The following is a 22,773-nucleotide window of genomic DNA, read 5'->3' on the forward strand; positions in this document are numbered from 1 at the left end:
GTCTGTTTTAAATATTGAACGTTTTAAAACGTACAAGCGTAGTTTTAAATCGTACTGTCTCTTACGTTATTGACAGGCTGATGGACCAATAGGATCGCTTGAAGATGTAGCGTTCAAAAATTCCGCCCAAAATTCTCGATTCTGATTGGCTGATGGTTTACATGTAGACGTCGACGATTGGTTCGCGAATCGATAGCTCGCCCTTCTTTTGAATGGTTGTTGCTGGGTTTTGTTGTGACAGGGTTACCAGGGGGTAGAAAATGTAGTACAAATGCATTCCTTTCTCAGATGCTGATTTCAATATAAGTTTCTATGTTCTACGGTTTATTTTTCTGTTTAATATTCATACGGTACGTGTTTAGCTTAATATATTATAGCATATTTTATATGTAGCGAAGTCTGATTCAGTTATTAAAATAAAATTGACGTGTGAAAGAAGAGAATATATTCCTTTAGGTCAGAGATCGAGCTATCAGGCACTTTGAATTTAATAAAATATCAATTTATGTCCTGCCTAACGCTTAATATTCTCAAAGCGAAAATATCTATATGTTAAAAGTATTAAAAAATAATTTATTCAGACATTTCGTCTTTTTAATGTGTCATATGTACGATGTTTGTGTATTTCTGTGTCATCTTGAGACGTGAATAGGATTGCGTATGAAAGTAGTCCCCTACTACAGTACGAGCTACGCTCGAAAATCCATTCGCCTGAGAAAGTAGTGCCATTATGACAGTTACCGTATTCACCAAATGAAACCACTGAGTAGATCTACGTTTAACTGTTGTGCTTAACAGTTTCATAATTTTCGTGAACTACTTTATTTTTTATAAGAAAACGTTCTCGGTGTAGCTGCCTGGGTGCGGTGAGGAGGTCGGCGGAAGGTGGTTCTTCCCTTCTCAGTCTCCTCCTCGGAAGTAGACGTCCGTGTCTATATTCCGTTCATTTTATTTTTAATATCAGTTTGAAAGGATCCCTTTTAGTTCTTTAAAACCCCCATCAAAATTCATGGCAAACATGGAGGCGAAGCTGGACGCTTAAAAAGATGACGGAATCCGATCTGCTCCTTTATTTTACCTCAGTTTAATGGACCGGATGATCTGCGTTTCCCACAACCTTGCAGGGGAGGTAAGAATCTAACCATTTATACGAGGTTTAATAGATTGATTTAACGTTTTAGCCTCATTAAAACAACGACACTAGACATAAATATACCCATAAAATACTATTTTTGTCTTTTCGGTGTAGCTAGTTGTGTGGGGTTGCGTGTATACTGATCTGTTGCTGTTTAGCTAGTCAGCTAATACGTAACGTTGTCAATGTAAACTGCGTCAACACTGTATCAACACTTCATATTGAGATGGTGATATGAGTTTTGCCGTGTTATAATGTCATTGTTTGCATTAAACCATACCGATATTATTTTTTATACGCCATATTTTATCTGTACAGTATGAATAGGATGGTTAATCACTTGATTGTTCTTAATTAAAATGACAGGTGAACTCATCATCTCATCAGAGCTGACTAATCGAACGTTTTTTGTTTTTTAATCGTAAGAAAGTTTTTAATTTGGAGTTTGTTGCATAAAATTCTTAAATAAAAATGATTTAAATCACAACCAGTAACGATAGAAGTAGTAATGTCAGTGTATCATAAAATAATAATAATAATCATAATATGTACGTGTATATGTATGTTCAATTATATATATTAAAATAATATTAAATGTTCACACACACATATATATCAATAAATCATATTGCAATATTATTTGTGTATATATTTTATGTAATATTATATAAATATTTAAGAAGTTATATATAATAAATCTTTAATATATTTATATAGTATTATAGCATGTTTATTTAATTCTTTATTTAAATACTACTAATAAACATTTGTTTAATCAAGAAAAATAAAGAACTGTGATGAAAAAATAGGCTGAGTAATAACACATTCCCAAGGCAGCTCAGACATGCCCTTGTAATTTATGACTCATTACATTTGATCTATTTTTGAGATGTTTCCTCTTTGTACTCAGGTAGCTGTATCCAGTGGGGAGGTAGGCTTTTCCAGGGTTCGTGATGAAGTTCACCCTGCCCCTGGAAAGCCGGAAACTGTCATCTCTACTAGAGAAGGCAGTTTCTAGGGAAGCCAAACTATGGAAGGTTTACGTGCCAAAGAAACCTACCAACCAGGTGAGTCTGTCAGCTGATAGCTCTGGTTTGTTTGGTATAACAGCAATGTTTGCATTGTGGGAAGCAGATAGTTATGCAGATAAAGTAAAGGTAGTTTCTGTTGAAGTCCATTGTGAATATGTGAATGGTTATGTTGCAGTGTACTGTCCTTATTATTATGTGCTTATGTTTCTTAAATATGTCTGTCATATAACAATCAGAAGTTTTAACAATAGGAATAATAACAGCAATAAGTGTACATACTGGGTTGGCAATTCATGTCAAATAGCATTACTATTATAAATGAATGTTTGTGCATCTGAGTCCACTTGGGGCGACAACATAAAGGGTCAACAATTTGGGTCGTTTCAGATTGGTTTAATGCATATGCAAACATGTATGTTGTGTGTCTGATCCAGTGCATTTTTATTTGTCAGGATACAGATATTTCCCCTGAAAAGCGTGATGAGGCCGTTCGGTGGTTGAGGGATGTTCATTCCCAGCTCAAGCTCTATCCAGAGACCCTCTGCCTGGCCATCGGCATCCTGGATCGCTTCCTCTCTGCCATAAAGGTAATGTTTAAAAAAAAAAAACGTCTGACTGGTCAAGGTCTTCTGCCCCAGTCAATGATTGTGGGTTTATGGTGTTTTCCATTATCCAGCTGTCCATAACAGGTTTTAGCCGTGCGTTGGCCGGTTTAATTGCAGCCCATGATGGGTGCTTCACATAATAACATCTATTTTTAAAAACAATTATAAAAATACTCTCTCGTTCTCTTCCGCATTTCACTTCTGTTCAAGCTTGTGTGCTAGTTCAGCTTATACTTGGCATGAAAAACTGTGTGCATGTAATTATTTCATGCATTATAATTTATGCATTTAAATTTGTGCATGTTATGCATTAATTTATGCGTTAAAATTTGTGCATGTTATGCATTTAAACTTGCTTATTTAATTTTGTGCATATGCATTTATTTATGCATTTAAATGTGTGTTGTGAATTTAAATTTATGCATTTAAATTTGTGCATGTTATGCATTATAATTTATACATTTCACATTATCATTTTTGGTATAATTAGTATAATCATATTTGAGATCATGCTCATTCGTGTGCAGTGAACATTATTTTGTTCTATTGTAGAACTTTGGCTGTTATGTAATGGTAAGATTTACAGAAAGTTAGGTCACTATTTAGCTGAGCTGTTTTATTATACAACAGTTTTTTTTCTCTGTTTGCCATTTTCCTTTAGCACATCAGAAGGATTGCAGAGACAATTCTAGAATGTTTTTTGTTTTTAGAGAGAGAAAGTGAAACTGCACTGTGATGTATTTTTAGATGCCAATACATTGCCGTCACTGCAGATCTGGTTAGTTCTTGTTCTTTGGGATTGAAATGAGCAGGAAATAAACACAGGAAATGCACGTGTGTGTGAGAAACATTTGCCATTTATCATTGTGGCATAAAAGTGCACGAGATGCAGTATTGCATTACCATTATTGATCAATCCTTCTCTCTCCATCTCTTTTTCAGGCTCGCCCGAAGTACCTGCGCTGCATCGCCATCTCTTGTTTCTTCCTGGCTGTTAAGACCAGTGAGGAAGATGAGGTGAATGCACTATTATTATTCTGATCATTTGTAAACAATGTACTTCTGTTATTCTTAGAGGCAACAGAGCTGATTCAGGTCAGCATCGGTCGTCGCGAGTCTTTGTGGCTTTATTTATTTATTGCTGTGGGAATTGTTGATGGAACATCTCTGACGTCTCAAGTCTAAAATCAGCCCCGCTTTAATGTGGCTTCAGTAGAAAGGCTAAAGGATGACAAAACATTCCCTCCAGCTGCTTCATGCAAGGACAGCCAGTGAGAAATTAATGTAGTAATATAATTACTGAGATTTCTGTATTGGCTTCTAGTTAAAATACCAAGGTTTGGACTAATATTTAATCTGATTAGTTCCTGGCAGCCGTTTAAAGTCATTTCTGACTAGAGCTGACCATGTGATGTGGCTTAAACTTATTGAAGCAATTATTATAATTTAGTTCAAAGCTTTGCCATTATTTAACTGTTAGATTTCAGATTAGATTGGATTTTTTGTGGATGTTTCTGTCTACAATTTAATGTCAGGTCATATCAAATTGTGTATCACTTTTCACAATACATGTTTCAAAGTAACTCCCAATAAATCATGCAATAAATACCATGCAATGGTCAAAAGTTTACATGCACAATCAAGTGTATGTAAACTTTTGAGCAGGGTCATTTTTATAAATTCAACTATTTTCTGTTATGGACTTTATGCAAACTTATTCAAGTCAGTACTAAATAAAAAAACAACATGCATTTTGTAAGATACCTCTTATTTTGGCAAAATAATTAACATTTTGCAGATTCTGCAAGGTGTATGTAAACGTTTGACTTCAACTGTATATAGTTTACATTTTGTGATCTCTGTGCAAGTATGCTCTGTATATACACTATATATCCAACCAAATATAAAGAGCTTTTATGTGTGTTGCAGTGTATCCCATCTCTGAGAGAGCTGGCATCCAGCAGCAAGTGTGGCTGTTCTCCGTCGGAGATCTTGCGGATGGAGAGGATTGTTCTGGATAAGCTGAACTGGGACCTGCACTCCGCCACAGCACTGGACTTCCTTTACATTGTGAGTACACTTCCTCTCACACACACATATGCAAACTATGCAGCTCTACATACAGACACAAAGGTGTATTTAACATTTTATAGATGTAGTGCAGATGAAGAAAGATGTTCTCTGGCTGTGAAAATGAGATGTATGTTGCTACTACTAGTAGGAGAATTGAATTTAGATGGCCTAAATCTGCTTCCTCATGTGGGTGTTGAGGAAGGATCATTGTTGCTGGCATATTGAGGTTGCTGTTAATAGCCTGGCTCTCCATGTGGGTGCTGAAGGACTGCCAATTCATCCGATTAAATGCTGAGATCCAAAAATATTGATTTTTATTCATCTCTTTGTAGTTCCATGCGATGGTCCTGAGCTGTAAGTCCGGTCGTCTGAACATGGCATTGTCGGGTCTGAACCCGTCGCAGCACGTGGCTCTGCTCACCCAGCAGCTCTTCCACTGTCTGGCCCACAATGCTCTGCTGCAGGTGCGCGGTTCACTGCTGGCCCTCGGCCTCATCACGCTGGAGCTGGAGAAACTCTGTCCTGATTGGCTCGCTCTCACTGTCGATCTGCTGCACAGACTACAGGTGAGAACGGATGAAGCTCAGTGGCTCCACACTAGTCTTGAGATGATATCAGTGTTCATCTGGGAAATATACAGATTGCTTTTTAAAGAGTTAATGGGTATTGAATGTTGTTTGTAGAATTACATAAAAGGAAAATCAGGAGATCAGATTCAGACATTTCCATTAAACAAAAACAAAAGTGTTCAGGAAGTTTACATTGATCTGTGAGCTCCCTGAGTTTTTTTTTTTTTTTTTTTTTTGTTCTCAACGTCAGTGTCAGTCATATTTTGTAACGATCCAGTTATCTCATTCTTTCTCGCTTACAGAGGCTCTTTTCATGCGTGGTGTTTAATTGAACTCATCTGCTCAGACTATACATTGGAGCCGCATTAGCGTGTATAATCCGTCTCACATGTTTGGTTTTCTGTAGACTCTTATCATAACTCAGAAGAGGCCCGGTCAGTCACTTCTCCAAAACAAACTCAGTTATCAGTGCCAGCCGTGAGCTCAAAGCGAAAGTAAAAATAACGACCTTTAAAAGTCCCTTGCATTACACTGATGACTGTCATACGGTTGATAACTCATGAAAAAATTCCCACAGTTGAAGTTTACAGTGTCTTGCATCATTAAATATACAGGTTCAACTAACACTGTCAACAACGTTTTTAAAATATTCATGACTATTCAACATTATTATATATATATATATATATATATATATATATATATATATAGAATTTATATATATATATATATATATAATTAAAAAAAAAAGTTTGGGGTCGGTAACATCGTTATTATAGTTAAAGAAAACTAAAAATTTAAATTAAAACCATTTTTTTTTAATAACTTGAACAAACTAGTTGCTGATGCAACATCTTATTTTAATTTCGTTTAAAACTAAAATAACCTTAAAAAAAACTAATAAAAAAAAATAGTAAAAATAAAAACTATAATAGTATTTTGGCGACACCAAAGCTGCATTTATTTGTTCATTTTAATTTAGTTTAAAACTAAAGCAACTTAAAAAACAAACAAACAAATGAAAAATAAAAATAAAAAACTATAATAGTATTTTGATGGCACCAAAGCTGCATTTTATTTAATTTTAATTTAGTTTACAACTAAAATACCTAAAACTAAAAACCCCCAAAAATAAATTTTAAATTTAAAAAATAAAAACTATAAAAATATTTCAGTGACACGAAGGCTGCATTTTAATTTAAAACTAAAATAACTTTAGTTTTTAAAATAACTTTAGTTTAGTTTTTTACTAAAAAACAAAAAAAACTTACAAAAAAAACCCCTAAAAAAAACATTAAACTAATATTTAAATAAAAATGGAAAATATAAAATAAAAACTATAATAGTATTTCAGTGACACCAAAGCTGCATCTGTTTGTTCATTTTAATTGTTTAAAATTAAAATAACTAAAAAAAAAAAAACCTTAAAGTTAAAAATAAAAATGAAAAAAATATAAAATAACTATAATAGTATTTGTTTGTAGTTATAGTATTTTAAAATAACAAAGCTGGATTTTATTTGTTAATTGTTTAAAACTAAAATAACTAAAAAAAAAAAAAGCCCCTAAAAACAAAAAAAAACAAAAACAAAAAAAACAAAACAAATTAGCAACAAAGCTACATTTGTTCAAAAATACAGTAAAACTGTAATATTGTGAAATATTATTACTATTTAAAATAAAACTTTTCTATCTGAATATATTATAAAATGTAATGTATTCCTATGATCAAAGCTGAATTTCCAGCATCATTACTCCAGTCTTAAGTGTCACATGATCCTTCAGAAATCATTCTAATATGCTGGTTTGCTGCTCAAAAAAACTTACATGTTTTCAGGATGCTTTGATGAATAGAAGATTTAAGAAGACAAGCATTTATTTGAAATAGAACTATTTTGTAACATCATAAATGCCACTTTTGATCAATTTCTATAGTGCATATCATCATTTTCCTTGTTTCCTCTCTTTCAGATCGACAGTTCTCAGCTGATCGGCTGTCGAGAGCTGGTTGCACGTTGCCTGTCCACGCACACGGCTTCCCTGCCTCCTAACACTGTGTACATCTGCCATCCCCTGCCGGAGCCTCGGGACGGGGGAGTCCTGCCCGTCTGGCACTTCTCCGCCGCCCCGACAGCGCCCTCTGACCCCAACACCACCCGCTCGTGCAAATCCTCAGGCAAGCGGAAGGTGGAACACATGGAGGTGGACGAGTATTTCGACGGGATCAAGCGCCTGTACAACGAGGAGAGTCCCCAGGAGGGGGCGCCCACGTGCCAGGCCGAAACAACGGGTTTACCGGTGATGCAGCAGAAAGCCGGCTCCTCGCCCTGCCCGCCTCTTCAACCGGTCAGAGAAACCTAGAGGAAACGGCTAAACGATCACACAACCGCAGCGCCGCGTTCATCCAATCACCTCAGAGCAAGAGAGAGGCCAAAAATACTAACAAAAAAAACATACTCTGTGCATGATGCCATTTCATAAACACAAAAGGCTTTTTAAAAAGCAGAAAAAAATCTATATATAAAGGAAAAATGTTTGCAAAAAAAGTAGGAATATTTTTCCTCCATCTGTGGAAACTGATATTGTTCCTGTTTGTCTTTTTTATATGTATTTGCCAATCTTTCACTGTTGTCTTTTCTCTTTTTAGTTGTTAAACACAGCCCTCAACTCTTCTGAGTGCTCTTAAATATAATTACATTAAGTTTTTTTAAATAAAATAATTAGTTAATAATAATAATAAATATATATTTAGAATAATAAATATATATTTATATTATTGTTATTATTTTTTTATTATTATTATTATTTTTCTTAAGGTTGTGGTTAAAGAGTGGCATTTCTGAAGATGTATATTAGTTTTGTACAGATGTACACTCATCCACGGCTGGGTCTGATTGCTTGTGATGTGTGTGTGTGTTTGTGAGAATTTGAAGAGTGATAATGTCCCTATCACTTTCTTATACTGAGCATTAATGATGAGCTAGTGTTGTTCGTGGCATTAGATCACAGCTGGCGTGATTTGGTTAGATGAACCGTTTGTCGCTTGTTCTAAACTTAGTAATGTAACTGTTATAATGAGTAGAATAAGATTCTGAACTAACAGAAGAAGCTTTAGACTGTCACCATTCCTTTGCTGATCATAACCTTCCTGCCGAAAGCTCTCTCTCCTGCTCTGAGGTGCTGATGACGGTCCGGCCCGCTGCTGAGAAACCTCCCAACGCTCAAATAAAAGAAAATCTCTACCGAGCTGTTCGTGTCTTGTCGTTTTTCTGAGTGTGCGTACATGTGGAGAAATAATACCATGCTAGAGAATCTCTGTTAACACTGAAATCTGAGATCTCACACTCATTAACAAAAGAGAGAAGCTGAGGGGTCACGATTGCGACACAGGTCAGACTTGTGCGTCATCTGTTGAGATTTATGTGCTGTAGGTATTGGTGATGGATGAGTCGCCAAAGAAAAGGTTATTCAGTATTTAGCCTGCAATGACATAAGTGGATGAGAGAAATGTAGCTGTTTAGTCAAACGAATTTGTTGAATTACTGAAACTGTAGCGTTTTATATAATAAGGCAAGTTCAAGCAGAGGCAAAAGAGAGATTTCCAAGGTGGAGTAAAAAGTTACATATGTACACTGCCCTCCAAAAGTTTGGAAATGCCCTTGAAAAGTGTGGTTTTGGACATTATTGGCATGAATTCTTTTTAGTTTGTGATAATTTTGCACTGATAAGGGACAACACTATCTGCGAAAACAATTTATTACGTAAACAGTTTATACACACAAAAAAAATCAGTTTTCCAGCATTAGCAGCTATTACAGCTCTGCATAATCTGGGCCTAAATTCATTGTATTTTAAACTTAATTGGCAATCAATTGCTGAAGCTGTTAAGGTGTGCTGACCCAAAAATCTTTTAAAAACCTGGGCCAAGTTTAAACCAGTAACCAGGCATCACAGCTGGCAAAGGGGCATGTCTGACTTTGATGTGTATATATTGCCATTATTATGTAATCAAAATGAAATTATTTTTGCTGGTCTTCAATGATAATTTCACCAAAAAAGGATTTATGCTGATATCGTCCAAAACCACACTTTGCCATGGGTGTTTTCAAAGTTTTGGAGGACAGTGTACATAAATCACATTTCTATAAATGACATGTATAGTCATATGATGTAAACGTGTATGAAACCTATTAGAAATGTCAACAATTTCATATATTAACATACACATCAATAAAAGTATGTATAGCCATCTTAACACATGTACTTACATTTAAATTGAGTACTGACCTTATATAAGTATACTTATATAAGTTTGCCCACTATATAATGATAAAAGATGCACATATTTTTAAAACATTTATTACAAAAACGTATAGGTTGTCTCATCAAGGCTGCATTTACTTGATCAAAAATACAGAAAAAAAAACTAATATTGTGAAATAATATTACAGTTTTAAAAATGGTTTCTATTTTAATATACAGTAGTCAACATTTGAATTTGATCAAAAAAGTTAATCAAAGTTGTCCTGAGACAAGAACAGATATTGTTTTGGTTTTATGACAACTTTGATGAAAGGTTTTGATCCACTTCAAATGTTGACTACTGTATATTATATTATATATTATATAAAATGTATTTATTCCTGTGACGCAAAGTCTTAAGTAGCATGGGTTTATTTGTAGCAAAAGCCAACAATACACGGTATGGGTCAAAATGATCGATTTTTACTTTTATGCCAAAAATTATTAGGATATTTAGTAAAGAATTTTACATTTTAAAATATGCATCATTAAATTAAAATTTCTGCATCATTACTCCAGTCTTCAGTGTCACATGATCCTTCAGAAATCATTCTAATATGCTGATTTGGTACTTTTATTATCAATGTTGGAAACATTTTGCTGCTTAATATTTTTTGGGAACCTGTCATTCTTTTTTCAAGATTCTTTGTTGAATAAAAAGTTAAAAAGAACAGCATTTATTATAAATAGAAATCTTTTCTAACAATATAAGTATTTGCAATCCCTTTTTATCAGTATAACACATCCTTGGTGCATAAAGGTATTCATTTCTTTCATTTAAATGGTATATACTACATTTATTTTTTATTAAAGAATCCTGAAAAAAAGCATTACAGTTTCTTACAAAATATTAAGAAACTCAAATGTTTCATCATTGATAATACATCTGTATATTAGAATGATTTCTGAAGGATCATGTGACACTGAAGACTGAAGTAATGATGCTGAAAATTCAGCTTTGCATCACAGGAATAATTTACATTTTAATATATATTCACATAGAAAACACATAGTTATTTTACATTAAAATGATATTTAATAATATTGGTGATTTTTCTGGATTTTTGATTAAATAAATGCAACCTTGATGAGCATAAGAACACACACACGTTAAAAATCGTACTGATCCCAAACTTTTCAATGGCAGTATATAGAAATACATATCAATGACATATATGGTTGCTACATAAAAATTATCATATATATATATATATATATATATGTATAAGCAGCATGTAACCCTGCTCCACAAAACCAGTCATAAGTCGCACGGGTATATTTATAGCCAACAATACATTGTATGGGTCAAAATGATCATTTTTTCTTTTATGCCAAAAATCATTAGGATATCAAATAAAGATAATGTTCCATGAAGATAGTTTGTAAATTTGCTACCATAAATATATCAAAACTTAATTTTTGATTAGTAATATGCATTGCTAAGAACTTCATTTGAACAATTTTAAAGCTGATTTTCTCAGTATTCTTTCTCAAATTTTTTTTTTTTGCAAACTCAGATCCCAGATATTCAAATAGTTCTCAGCTATATCTTCATTTCCTCACAAACCATACATATTTATTCATTATTTATTATCTCAGTTTCAAAAAATTGACCCTTATGACTAGTTTTGTGATCCAGAGTAGGCTATATATTGTATAAAAATTTAGTGTTTAGTGGATGGAGTCATTTGTCCTCAAGTTCAGGTGTAGTTAATCACATTAACTGTGACCCTGGACCACAAAACCAGTCTTAAGTCGCTGGGGTTTATTTCTATACAATACATTGTATAGGTCAAAATGATTGATTTTTCTTTTATGGCAAAAATCATTAGGAAATTAAGTAAAGATCATGTTACATGAAGATATTTTGTAAAATTCCTATTGTAAATGTATGAAAACTTAATTTCTGATTAGTCCTATAAATTGTTAAGAACATTATTTGAAGAACTTTAAAAGTAATTTTCTCAATATTTTGATTTTTTTGCACCCCCAGATTCCTGGTTTTTAAATAGTTTCAGCTTTCATATGATGAAATAATCTCAAAATGACCCTTATGACTGTTTTTGTGATCCAGGGTCACAATTATGAACATGTTCAACTACAAAGGTTTTGAACAATATTTATGTTTTATTAGTAAAACACATTTTATTGCGCTAAGTCTTGTGTGCTTGTGCGTGTTTATATATATATATATAATAAATGTGACTCGGTTTTATTTAATATTTTGTAATTCAGTCTAGTGGATAATATACATTTTCACATCGTCTCAAGTATCCAAATACGTAAAGGTGCCACTGTGACGCTTACGTAACAATATAAATAATAAATACATACAAACTTTTATAGTAGTCTATCATATATTTAATGAAGTTCTCATATTTCACAGTACCAGTACATTTTAGCAGTTTAGTAGTGAATATTATTCATTGCTACACTTTTAGGAGGTTAATTTATACATAAATAGATACTTAGATGTACGTGTATGCAGGTAAGCTCAGCACGCAGGTGTGCAGGTGGAACAGAGAGAGAAACCAGTGGGCGGAGTTACAATCTCAACAACCGAAACCGCTTGTCGGGTCCTTCAGTTTGATTGCTCGATAACACTCGGGGATTCACACGGCGCAAGCATGGCCACCGAGTTCACGCAGGAATCCGTGCTGCGCTTTATCATCAGCAATGGCGGGAAGGTGCGAAACGCGGACTTACTAACGCACTACAGACGCTTTTTGCGGGAGGACGAGGAGAAAGAGCAGAACCGGGAGTTATTCAAGAGGTATGTGAACTCCGTGGCGATTGTGAGGCAGGAGGAGGGGGTGTCTCATGTTGTGCTAAAGAAGAAATACCGTGCGCTTGTAGGAGACGTCCCTAAGAACCGAGAGCCCGAGCGGCAGAAAGAACGAGAGACTAAACAAACGGTGAGCGGGAAAACACAAGCGGCTTTAACCATTCCAACTCAGGTTGAAATCTTGCCAGTTGCTGGTATTCTCACCAACAATAACAACAACAACAACGACTCAACTCCCAGTTTTGAGAAAGCTGTCAGAACTTCTTCACCACATGGGAAGGAACAACCTGCATTTGCTACTTCCCGTGAGGAACAGGTTAACAACACTTGCCCTTTGAAACCAACCCCATCTGACACTGACAGTCGCTCGAGTGGGAGCGGCCAGAGCTTTGAACAGCCACGGGAGTTAAAAGCAACCAGGGATCTGGAACACAGCGGTGTTTACGTTGCCAAACAGAGACAATTAAGGGAAGCAGATGGTTGCGAGCAGTCCTTCGTCAATCCTGCGCACTGCCCTTACTTTGAGGTTACAGTGTCGCCTGCGATTGAAAGGAAAAGCCCGGACGTTTACACCAAACACTCTGACGAATGGCCTTTGCGCTCGACCCTCGGACAGTCTCACATATACAAGTCTTCGCCTTGTCTGCTTGACCGCCCTGTTTCTCCACACATCCACTCCCAGGTGTATCTCCAACCTGGCTTAAGTCGAAGCAATGATAGCCTACTACGACCAAACGGAGGGTTTAATGGATATCCCATTCAGGAGCAGGACGAATATGAGCCTCAGATGCCCGACCTCGAAATCCGTCGTCCATCAAGTCTGTCCTCAAGTCGCGACAGCGTCTCAATCCCGTCTCCTTTATCTACTCCGCCCGACACCGGTTGGCCCGGCGATCAGGGACGAGACTTGGACGATGTACGCACCTTCCTGCGTCGCTCTCAAGAAGCAAAGCTTCTGTCGCAACTCCACCAACCGAGTCGCAACATCGCATCCATGCACCACTCGACGGGTCACCTCGTCGATGACAACTCGAGAGCATCTACGCGAAGCAGTTCGCCGGAGACCCATCGTGGACCCATCGTCCGCCGCCTGACGTCCCGTCTTCGGAGTCGCATGTGTCGCAGTCTTGGGGAAGACTTAGATCAGCCGTTTCCTGAGGACAACATCTCGGCCCGGTACAACCGTCTCCAGCTGCTGTCCTCGACTCTAAGCATGGGGAATTTAGTCTCGCAGCCTTCTAGCCGAGGACAAAGTTCTCGAGATCTCTCGTCGCCCTCTGGATCTACGAGAAGCTTGTCGACTCCCGTGCACGATGGATCCTTCAACAGCAAGCATTCGTCCATCCCTCTTGATCCTAAAGAACACCACTGGTTTGTCAAAGCAGCATCAGGCGCGTGGACCGACATCTACGCTCTCTTCCGAGAAGACCCGAACCTTTTAAACAAGCGAGACTTTATATCCGGCTTCACCGTCCTCCACTGGATCGCTAAGCATGGTGATCACCGTGTCCTGAATACGCTGTGGTACGGTGTTGAAAAAGCTGGGATGACTTTTGACATCAACGCTAAGAGCTTGTGCGGCTACACGCCGCTCCACCTGGTGGCCATTCATGGCCACAAGAAACTCATTCGACTACTCGTGCAAAAGTTCAAAGCTGATGTGCGGATACGGGACAGCAGCGGAAAGAGACCATGGCAATATCTGAGCAAAGACGAAAACCGGGACATCTTAGAACTTCTGGGCGCCCCGCAGAAACGCATTAACGGGAGTCCAGCGATGCCTGTGAACCTGCCCGTAAGACCTGCGACTACTACTACCAAGGTCAAAAGGAATACGTCTATTGCTGCACTGTTCAAACACAAGTCTCACTTGAGGGTCTCATCTAGTCCAGAAGCCTTTTAGTGACTAGTAAACTCTCACAATGGTGGCACTTTTTGCTGGTGAAAGCACTTTGTTTTATAATTAAAATATGGGAACTTGCATTGAACGGTACCATGTTTTGTTCTTGGTTTGTAACTCTATATATGTCCAACATATGTGTGTTTGTGTGTTTTCTTTGAATGTCACTTATATATTCTAGTGTTGAGGTCGATATTAAATACCTCTTGTATTATGAACCCATTCACCCAAAAATTATTTGCTCACCCTTATGTTATTCCAATCCATTTTTGCTCCAATTTTCAATGGAGTCCAATGTCCCAGAATATAAGAAGAAACGACATGAGGGTGAGTAAATGATGACATAATATTCATTTTTAATAATTTTATATGCAACAGTGTTTTGCTTTGTACTGAGACAAACTAGATTCCCAGTCATGTTGCTTCAGACTGAGGATCATCTGCTCATAAGTTCCTCATTTCCTCTGCTGGGACAAATTTGGTTCAGTGCCTTGTAATTGTTTTTACCCTTGAGCTCTGCAGGTGTGCCCCCTCCGTACTTAATCTAGGAAACTATGTTGTTCAGAAATATCCGTATTTTCATACTGAGATGTTGCTTACACATTGATGCTCTCCAGCATTGAATGCCTTCATGATGAATACCACAGATAAGCTTCTAACTGGTTTAAGCTGTGTAATATTTAACTCACCTTTCCTCCTTATCTCAATACGTTGGATGTGCGATAAATTAAAAACGCTCTAAATTCCAACTCATTTGGAAGAACATTATAGCTGATGCTGAGGAGATTCCAAAACAACCCTAACTCATAAACCTCCCTAAGTGTTGCTTAGGTCAAGTTTTTTTTTCTCTGTTTTTGTTTTTCTCAGAATCATTTTATGGAGTTGAGGTGGGAATGGAGGTTCTCTGTTGAGTTTCAAGGCTTGGTGATTTGCATTTTTGTGTGTATGTCTGTGTGTTTTTGTCTGATTTGGGAGATAGAGAAAAACATTTGGGAGGAGAGTTGAGTATGATCTGACTGGTGGAGTTAGGTGTTTTTTTATTATTTTTTTTTCACTCCATGGAAACATCACGGCCTGATCTGTGGGTATGAATTGTTGTGTTTGGCGACATGTTCGGACGTGTCAGGGTGTGTTTGAGTCTGCGTTGAGTCTTGCATAATATTTACACTTTGTGATGCACATTTACATTCCAGGTTTATTGTATGAATAAAAGACAAAGACTTTGACCTTTGTAAAACTGTCTTGACCGTTGATTCAATGCTTTAACCTTTAAATCAGCACTTTTGATTACATGTCATGCATTTTCTTTTTAGTTTCACATTATTTCCCATAAAGCATATTCTGGTTTCATTCTGCTGTTTAAATGATTCAGACTGCTGGCTCAGCCCTGATAGAGTAGTGCATATCACTATGGTTTAGCCATTACCCTGATCTGTGATCTAGTTACCATTACATTGTTTGTTTGGCCGTTTCTTTTCCCTCGCTAGTTTCCTGTTGCAGTATTCTTTGAAGCGCTGACCATATTATGGGTGGTATCGAGTGACTTGATTCTCTCTAACTGGTTCAAGAATAAATGTGCATTGTTTTCCCACACCTTCTGACCAGTTGACCAGTTTCCATGACTTTCCCATGCATTTGTTATTAATAGTTTCAGTGATTATGCTCACAAACAGCAATTTCTAGATGCTAGTGTTACTGGAAACCATAGAAAATTTTTCCCAGCCCCTTTTGCTTGGTTGAATAACTGGTTTAAGCAAATGCAAGACATTGTGAACATACCTGGATCTTCACCTATGTGGCATAGCTTTCGGTTTGCACAAGTGTGGTGAATAGTTCAGATGTTTTGCATATTTTTGAGCAATCAAATATTTGATAGGTGCAACAATCATACAAGTAATTCTGCTTCTAAATGGGAATGTATACATGCATGAGTTACTGTACCTATAAACAGTTTTGAATTATAAAAAGCAGAATAAAATAGACATTTTTTTATTGATCATGTACTGTTAATACAGTTGAAGTCAAAAATGTTAATTATTTTACCAAAATAAGAGGTATTTTTTTTTTTTTAATCAGAATACCTGAATAAGATATTTCACACAAAAGATGTTCACATATAGTCCACAAGAGAAAATAATAGTTTACGTTTACATACACTTGATTCTTAATACTGTGTTGTTGCCTGAATCATCTACAGATGTGTTTTTTTTTTTGTTTAGTGATAGTTGTTCATGAGTCCCTTGATTGTCCTGAACAGTTAAACTGCCTGCTGTTGTTCAGAAAAATTCTTTAGGCCCCACAAATTCTGTTTTTCAGCACTTTTGTGTATTTGAACCCTTTCCAACAATGACTGTGTGATTTTGAAGTCCATTGTTTTCACACTGAGGACAACTGAGAGACTCGTATGCAACTATAGCAAGGTTCAAACTCACTGATGCTCCAGAAAGAAAAAAAATGCAGTAAGAGGGTGAAAACTTTTGAACAGGATGTGCATTTTTTTTTTTTTTCATTTAGTACTGCCCTTCAGAAGCTACAGACGATACTTATATGTTTCCCAGAAGACAAAATAAGTTCAATTTACCCTAATCTTCAAATTCCAAAAGTTTTCACCCCCGGTGCTTAATGCATCGTTTTTCCTTCTGTAGCATCAGTGAGCGTTTGACCCTTCTGTAATAGTTGCATGAGTCCCTCAGTTGTCCTCAGTGTGAAAAGACAGATCTTAAAATCATACAGTCATTGTTGGAAAGGGTTCAAATACACAAAAATGCTGAAAAACCAAAGAATTTGTGGGACTGAATGATTTTTCTGAAGAAACAGCGGGCAGTTTAACTGTTCAGGACAAACAAAGAACTCATGAACAACTATCACTAAACAAACAAACACAGCTGTAGATCATTCAGGTAACAACACAGCATTAAGAATCAGTGTATGTAAACTTCTGAACAGGTCATTTTTATAAAATCATCTATTTTCCTTTGCGGACTACAGTATGTGAACTTTTTTTTTTTGTGTGTGAAATATCTTATTCAGGTCAATACTAAATAAAAAATAGCATGCATTTTGTACAATCCCTCTTATTTTGGTAAAATTAGCATTTTTCAGATTCTGCATGTATGTAAATGTAAACTTATGACCTCAACTGTACGCTATTGAAAATCACAATCAGTGACACTTACCATATTAGTATACTAATACAATTGGTTTAATTTCATGCAACAGTTATTGTGACCTTCATTAGGCATTGCTAGGTGAAAACAATGCCTGATGTAGAAGTGATTCAATTGATAAACTGCAAATAATGCAACACCAACACAACCAGGTTGTATTTAAAAAATAGATTTATTTCGCCTTCCAATTGTGCTCTTTATGCTTTAAAAGAGTGTAAAGCATGGCTGAACTGTTTCTTCAGATTAGCCCCATCGAAAAACAATTGCATGTGTTTCAGATCACAACAGCGAATGCTTCCATTACGAGCATCTACAGTTTGCTGCTATTGCAGCTTTTTTTAATACAGATGTACGGGGGTTAGATATTTCGTAAATAAGGATGTTCTTCAAATAAAAAACAGCCACAAATTAAAATAAAATATATTGGCAAAATAGTTGGGCTTGTGCATTGTGATCAAACCAGGAAGTAGAAAAACCCTGCATGCAACCAAGTAGTGAATAATATTCAGTATAACGGAATTTTCTGTACTGATATCATGTTCAAGTGCTGATGAACCATCATTATTGTTTGATTTAGATATGATAGCACCTGTTAAAGCCGCCCGAAAACACCACTAGTCATCTTGCTTACAAAAATACAACATCTATTCTGCTTTTTAACCATCTACATTTTAAAATCACGAGGGGATTATGTACAGCAACGTACAGAGTACAAAATCGTTCCTAAACAACATAAAATCATAAATAATCAGCCGTCGCTTTAATCGACAGCAGGAATTTCAAATAGACAGAAAATATGCGTGTGTGTTCTCAATAGTTTCTTGACGTCGTAGTGGTTAACGTGTTCCAAAGTGCTCAGGGCTGGAAATCATTTGTGTTTTGAATTAGCATTGTGCTTGTGCTTCAGTGTTGTGCTATACGCTAAGTATGTAGTGTAAATGCGCTAGTGTAGATAGATCTTCCGTACTTTAAAAAGTCGGAAATTGTCTCCTTCATTTAAGGCACTTGTCAGTGTGCATTGATTCCGATTCGTCCTCAGCTGTAAGCGACGTCATTCTATGATGGGCGGAGTCAGAGTGAGGTCACAGTGGTGGGACGTGGCGAGTGGGTGGAGTTAAAACAATGTGGGTCAGTGTTCTTTGGGCGGGACTCCGGGGGGAGGGTCTCCTCCAGCTGCTGCATTTGCTCCTCCCCCTGCCGTATGAGCTCGTCCAGGTGGCGCTGGCGAATCAGAAGAGCCGGTTTGATGCGGATATAACGCTGGTAGTCACGCAGCTGTGGGCCGCTCAGGTAACCAGCCAGAATGTCCAGAACCACTCGTGAGCGCCGGTCCAGGTTTTCCTTCAGCTCGCGAGCATCTTCCTGTTGACTGCACAACTGCTTCCTCTTTAGCTGCAGCGATTCCTATAGATATACACAAATGTATCAGAAATTAATACTTTTATTCCATAAGGATGCATTAACCATTTAACTGTCACTGTCCCCTATGTTTACTTTACTAAGTTTACTTCACCATATTACAAATAAATCCTAATCTCATACATCGTTGGAAAGGTCTAAGACTCCTAAATAGATATTTTACCAGATTTTTGTTAGGAAAAGTAATAGATTAATATATGTCAAGAGTGCAACTTAAAAAAATCTACATCATAACACGAGTTCTGACCTTTGTCACAAAAATACTTTTTCTCTATCAGGTTTTAGAAATCATAAGAAATTATATATCAGTTCAAAACCTAAAATCTCAAAAAAAAAAAAAAAATCCTTTGAAAGGCATTTTAAAATCAGACATTGCATTATCACCGAAAAATGTACATTAAAACCATATTACAAAATGTTTTTATTAATGAATTTAAGTCTGGATAGTGCATATTTATGTCTGTTCAAAAATGGGAATGACAGTTAAAGGGTTAAATTGAACATAAGTGATGATAAAGGCATTTATGTTACAAAAGATTTCTATTTCTAATAAATGCTGTTCTATTCATCAAAGAAGCATATTAGAATGATTTCTGAAAGAACACGTGACTAAAGACTGGAGTAATGATGCTGAAAATTCAGTTTTGACTCTTAAATTACATTTGAACATATATTCACATAGAAAGCAGTTGTTTCAAATCTGAAAAATATCTATTTAAGGATAAATTATATATATTATATGAGAAAGCAGCTATTTTAACAGATTAGTTCACTTTCAGAACAAAAATTTACAGATAATGTACTCACCCCCTTATCATCCAAGATAAGTCGTAAAGAAGTTATGTTTCCTGAGGTTAACATTTCAGGATGTCTCTCCATGTAACGTTAATGGACTTCTACGATGCCCCCACATCCAAAATGCAGTTTAAATGCAGCTTCATCGATCCCAGCCGAGGAAAAAAGGTCTTATCTAGCAAAACGATCAGTTATTATTATTTTTAAATAACAATTTATATACTTTTTAAACTCAAAAACTCGTCTGGTCTAGCTGTGTGAATTCTTTTTTTTTTTTTTTTCGGGTCATGACAGTTAGGGTACGTCTAAAAACTCCTGACTCATTTTATCCTCCAACTTCAAAATCGTCCTACATCGCTGCAGAAGTACCAACCCAGAGTTTACAAAGTGAACATAGAAGGAAAGATCAAACACCATTTACAAAAAAGATAAAAACCAGCGATGTAGGACGATTTTGAAGTAGGAGGGGAAAATGAAACGGGAGTTTTCAGACGTACCCTAACTCTCATAAACGGAAAAAACAGAGTTCACACAGAGCTAAACAAGACGGGCCTTTGAGGTTAAAAAGTATATAAATTGTAATTTCTTTTTAGAAAATAACTAATCGTTTCGCTAGATAAGACCCTTCTTCCTCGGCTGGGATCATTTAGAGTCTTCTGAAGCGCATTTAAACTGCACTTCGGAAGTTTAAATTTGGAGGCACCATAGAAGTCCGTTACATGGAGAGTATCCATGTAAATCCATGTAAAAAACAAAATTTCTTTACGACCGAAGACAGAAAGACATTAACATCTTGGATGACAAAGGGGTAAGTAATGTTACATTATCTGTAAATTTTTGTTCAGGAAGTGAGCTAATTCTTTAAATTGCAATAATATTTAACAATTTTGCTGATTTTATTGACTTTTTTTGTCAAACACATGCCGTTTGGGGAGCAGAAAAGACTTGTCTTTAAATTTAGCTTTAAAGGAATGACTTGATAAGCTAACTCAGCAAACAAGGATGATTTTTATGACAGGTCTAATGTTTATAAAAGACTTAAATTGCATAATATTGCAAACACAGTGATGATAAACGCCTTTTTGGTGGAAACACCTCAGCTAATAGTGCTGTAGGTGTTATTTGCACAGTTCCTCATGCCTGTCCAACAGTAAAATAAACAATGGAGCCCAAGCACATGACTGTATGACTTAAAATGAAACAATTTGCATTCCATTATGACCTGAAATATTAAACACACAAAGTCTGATTATCACAAACTTGACCCTTGATTTGTGATGACGTTGATTCTGTGTAATTCACTGATAAGGCTTGATCTCTGTCCTCACCTGAGTTTAAGACACAGCTGTCTGAAATGAATCTTATGTAATATTATGTCATTTGATTAGCATTTCTTGTCCTGTCTCAGTGTGTGAAATGTGTAATTATCTGGATCAGCCCTTTATTCAGTAAAACTAGTTGTTGAAGGAGTGTCAGGTTGGGATTGTAGTTTGTTTCGGTCATGTCCTGCGGTGAGACGTACACCTAGAAATACTTTAAATAGCATTCTGCTATTGCATAATTCTTCATGTAGCCTCTTGTAAGAAAGGGTTTATGCAATATTTGATTTTATTTATCGTAGAAATTCATAATTTTTTTCAGCAAGGATGCATTAAATTGATTAAAAAACTTTCTATTTATTAAAAGATCCTGAAATTACTGTATTATGGTTTTCAGAAAAATATGAGGCAGCACAACTGTTTTTAACACTGATAATAATCATAAATGTTTCTTGAGCAGCAAATCAGCATATTAGAATGATTTCTGAAGGATCATGTGACACTGAAGTCTAGAGTAATGATGCTGAAAATTCAGCTTTGCATCATAGAAATAAATTACATTTTAACATATATTCAAATAGAAAACAGCTAATCTAAATAGTAATAATATTTAAGAATTATTACTGATTTTACTGTATTTTTGCTCATATAAATGCAGCCTTGGTGAGCAGAAGAAACTGCTGTCAACAATATTTAAAAAAATTCCCAAATCTTTGAATGGCAGTGTATAGAAATGCATTTGTCACACTGCATTTAAAATAAAGGTAATTAAAAGCATATGTATACAGTATATACAGTATATATAGATAGATATATTTTCTTACACATTTATATAAAATCTTCGTCATAGCTATCCCAATACTTAAGCACAGTGTGTGTTTATGTGCATGATGTTGGCGTCTCCCACAGGCGTAGTGTTTCTGATGTTGTAATCTGCTAAAATGATCTCTAATTCCTGAATTTATTTCAAGCAGGATGGGCAAAAGTTGCTCTGCAGGGCAGTAGATGTGTCAGACAGATTACAGTAGAAACTGGATCGTTGTCTGTTTACTGGAGTATTAAGGAGATTATCACATTTTCCTTGTTCTTTTGAAATGTTTGATTTTTAGCATGCCTGATCATATCGGTCTGATTTTTTTTGCATCACATTTCAGCACAAATTGTTTCGCAACCCTGTAATGCAAGTTATTGGTAATGCAACTTTGCAAAAACGCTGCTTGCAAGGAAGTTACAGCACTAAATATAATGGATCATTTTGGATGGTACACCTTTAAGACTTATATGTAAACACCATATTTGTATATAAAATGAGCAATCATTTTTTGTTCCATTATTATCCATTTCATATGCAAAACAGTGTTTACATAGAAGTCTTAAAGTTACAGCACCAAAAATGTCCCAGTTAGTTCTAAGCATTATTTTAGTACTTTATTCATAATTATATAATAATTAATAATAAAGATTAATTCATTTATATTTATTATTTATATTTATATTAAAATAAAATTGAAATACTATAGTTTTTATTACATTTGTATATTTTCCTTTTTAATGAAAATGAGAAATGTTGCTTTGGCAGCTAGGTAAAATAAAATGAATAAAAAAATAAATAAAGGTGTTTACAATTTTAATTCAGTTAACTTTTTTTTTAAATTTCAAATTTTCAAAAATATA

The 22,773-nt window shown here is 35.7% G+C and overlaps 3 protein-coding genes across 6 annotated transcripts in view; 2 read left to right on the top strand and 1 right to left on the bottom strand.

Annotated features, from left to right (window-relative positions):
* Positions 1-874: 874 nt before the first annotated feature.
* Positions 875-8,658, top strand: ccni (cyclin I). The gene is made up of 7 exons (XM_051092442.1): positions 875-1,129; positions 2,046-2,202; positions 2,619-2,753; positions 3,714-3,788; positions 4,701-4,841; positions 5,177-5,410; positions 7,384-8,658. Exons 2-7 carry the CDS (start codon positions 2,089-2,091, stop codon positions 7,771-7,773), a joined length of 1,089 nt encoding a protein of 362 aa, XP_050948399.1. The 5' UTR covers positions 875-1,129; positions 2,046-2,088; the 3' UTR covers positions 7,774-8,658.
* Positions 8,659-12,220: 3,562 nt separating this feature from the next.
* On the top strand, positions 12,221-16,152 carry LOC127153064 (ankyrin repeat domain-containing protein SOWAHB). Its single transcript, XM_051094036.1, has one exon. It carries the CDS (start codon positions 12,342-12,344, stop codon positions 14,400-14,402), a length of 2,061 nt encoding a protein of 686 aa, XP_050949993.1. The 5' UTR covers positions 12,221-12,341; the 3' UTR covers positions 14,403-16,152.
* A 1,567-nt stretch (positions 16,153-17,719) lies between these two features.
* The window catches only part of shroom3 (shroom family member 3), a 70,700-nt gene continuing 65,646 nt past the window's right edge, over positions 17,720-22,773 (bottom strand). For all 4 annotated transcript variants that reach the window (XM_051093042.1, XM_051093044.1, XM_051093045.1 and 1 more), the window contains one exon: positions 17,720-18,970. In XM_051093042.1, the coding sequence (XP_050948999.1) occupies positions 18,638-18,970 (333 nt within the window). In that variant the 3' untranslated portion in view covers positions 17,720-18,637. The remainder of the gene's footprint in view (positions 18,971-22,773) is intronic.

The sequence above is a fragment of the Labeo rohita genome, chromosome 21 (assembly GCF_022985175.1).
Source record: "Labeo rohita strain BAU-BD-2019 chromosome 21, IGBB_LRoh.1.0, whole genome shotgun sequence".
Classification (NCBI taxonomy): Eukaryota; Metazoa; Chordata; class Actinopteri; order Cypriniformes; family Cyprinidae; genus Labeo; species Labeo rohita.

Coding starts and splice junctions, on each gene's coding strand:
- ccni (XM_051092442.1), top strand. CDS start 2,089: ATGAAGTTCACCCTGCCCCTGGAAAGCCGGAAACTGTCATCTCTACTA. Junction 2,203..2,618: donor CAAAGAAACCTACCAACCAG/GTGAGTCTGTCA, acceptor TTTATTTGTCAG/GATACAGATATTTCCCCTGA. Junction 4,842..5,176: donor CACTGGACTTCCTTTACATT/GTGAGTACACTT, acceptor ATCTCTTTGTAG/TTCCATGCGATGGTCCTGAG.
- LOC127153064 (XM_051094036.1), top strand. CDS start 12,342: ATGGCCACCGAGTTCACGCAGGAATCCGTGCTGCGCTTTATCATCAGC.